Source organism: Cariama cristata, unplaced genomic scaffold (assembly GCF_000690535.1).
Source record: "Cariama cristata isolate BGI_N322 unplaced genomic scaffold, ASM69053v1 scaffold19651, whole genome shotgun sequence".
Lineage (NCBI taxonomy): Eukaryota > Metazoa > Chordata > Aves > Cariamiformes > Cariamidae > Cariama > Cariama cristata.
In genome coordinates, this window is record NW_009597763.1 from 1,968 (window position 1) to 3,557 (window position 1,590).

Here is a 1,590-nt window from a genome sequence, read left to right on the forward strand (position 1 = left end):
CCAGCATTTCAGCCCAGCGGTCCCACAGTTGTGCCATTCACCCCACTCCTGTCACAGACATGAGCCTTCAAAGGGGCTGTGGGGGCTGCGTGCTCACCCCTGCCCTCGGGAGATGCCAGTGCCTGCACTGAGCAGTGCTGCGAGGCCCAGAAGAGCTGGTGTGTTCCCCCCATGGCCTCTGGAGCCCTCCCACCCTCACCTGGGAGATGTCCTGCCCATCGATGCGGATGCAGCCACCCCGCACGTCATAGAAGCGGAAGAGCAGGCGGATGACGGTGCTCTTCCCCGAGCCCGAAGGTCCCACCTGCACACAAAGGTAAAGGGAGTTTGAGATACCAGAGACTGCCAGGGGCTGGGCAGGGAAGGGCCAGCCCCGTTGGGGGTCTGTCCTTCCCACCACAGTGCTTCCCAGCCCCTCTTCCCCCATCCCACCCTCCAGCAGTGAACCCACACCCAAGGTCCCACTCTCACCAGGGCCAAGGTCTGCCCGGGCATCACAGAAAAGGAGACGTCCTGCAGGATTTCCTTCCTGGGAGAGGGAGATGGAGAAGGGCTCAGGGCCACCTCCGCTGTCCCACGTCCCTGTGCCAGGCCCCATAGCTCGACTCGTCCCACCCTGCCTCCCTGCCCTGTGCCTGCTGCCCGTACCCATCCACATAGCTGAAGTGCACGTTCTCAAACTCAATCCGCCCAGCCTCCAAGCGCAGGTCACTGGCATTCACCGCGTCCTTCACCTGCCGGAGGAGAGACACAGCCTCAGAGCCAGCCTGTCCCCAGGGCAGGACCATGGGGCCATGCCAGGGACCAGGGTCCAGGAAGGTGGCACCCACCTCCTGCTCCTCGTGGAAGAGCTCAAACATGTTCTCCATGTCCACAAAGGAGTTCTGGATCATTCTGGAAGGGGGCAAAGACCAGAGGGAAAGGTTTGGGGGAACACATCCCAACCCAGGTGCCTATGGTGAAGGGGACCCCAGGCACCCCCACAGCTCCCAGCATTACCTGTAGTAAGTCCCGAACCAGTTGAGCGGTGTGTAGAGCTGGATGATGTAGGTGCCAAAGAGGACAAAGTCCCCCACCTGGAAGGGACAAGGGAGAGGTGCCCGTGACCACAGCCCTGGGGCCCCACCTCAGGCAGGGGCTGCCCAGGCTGGCACCAGCCTTACCTGCAGCTTGTTTTCAGTGACAAAGTAGGCGCAAAGCAGGGACCCCGCCAGCAGCCCCAGGCCGATGACCAGGTTCTGAGTCTGGTTGAGGAGGCCCAGTGAGGCACTGACCTTCCACTCTGAGACCTGGAAGAGATAAGGTCCTCTGGGGTGCTGCTGCCTCCAAACCAGACCCATGGTGAGCTCCATCCTCCCCACAGGTGCCTGTGAGGCTCAGCTCCTTCCCCCCACCCCGACTCCCCCACTGATGCTGAGCACCTCGTACCTGGTACTTGACGATGGCATCGTTAAAGCGGTTCACCTCGTAGCTCTCTGCATTGTAGTACTTCACCTGCAGGACAGGGAGCCGGGGTCAGCGCTGGGATCAGCCTCCCCAGCACCGGGCAGTGCTCAGTGAGCCCCCCACCGCCTACGGTACCGACTCAAA

At 62.1% G+C, this 1,590-nt stretch overlaps 1 protein-coding gene across 1 annotated transcript in view; it reads right to left on the minus strand.

The window, feature by feature from the left end:
* Positions 1 to 1,590, minus strand: part of ABCB6 (ATP-binding cassette, sub-family B (MDR/TAP), member 6 (Langereis blood group)) — a 5,900-nt gene that overhangs the window by 1,520 nt on the left and 2,790 nt on the right. The window contains 7 exon segments of the mRNA XM_009709044.1: positions 200 to 304; positions 472 to 529; positions 649 to 734; positions 831 to 894; positions 1,000 to 1,076; positions 1,164 to 1,289; positions 1,429 to 1,494. Coding sequence (XP_009707346.1) covers positions 200 to 304; positions 472 to 529; positions 649 to 734; positions 831 to 894; positions 1,000 to 1,076; positions 1,164 to 1,289; positions 1,429 to 1,494 — 582 coding nt within the window.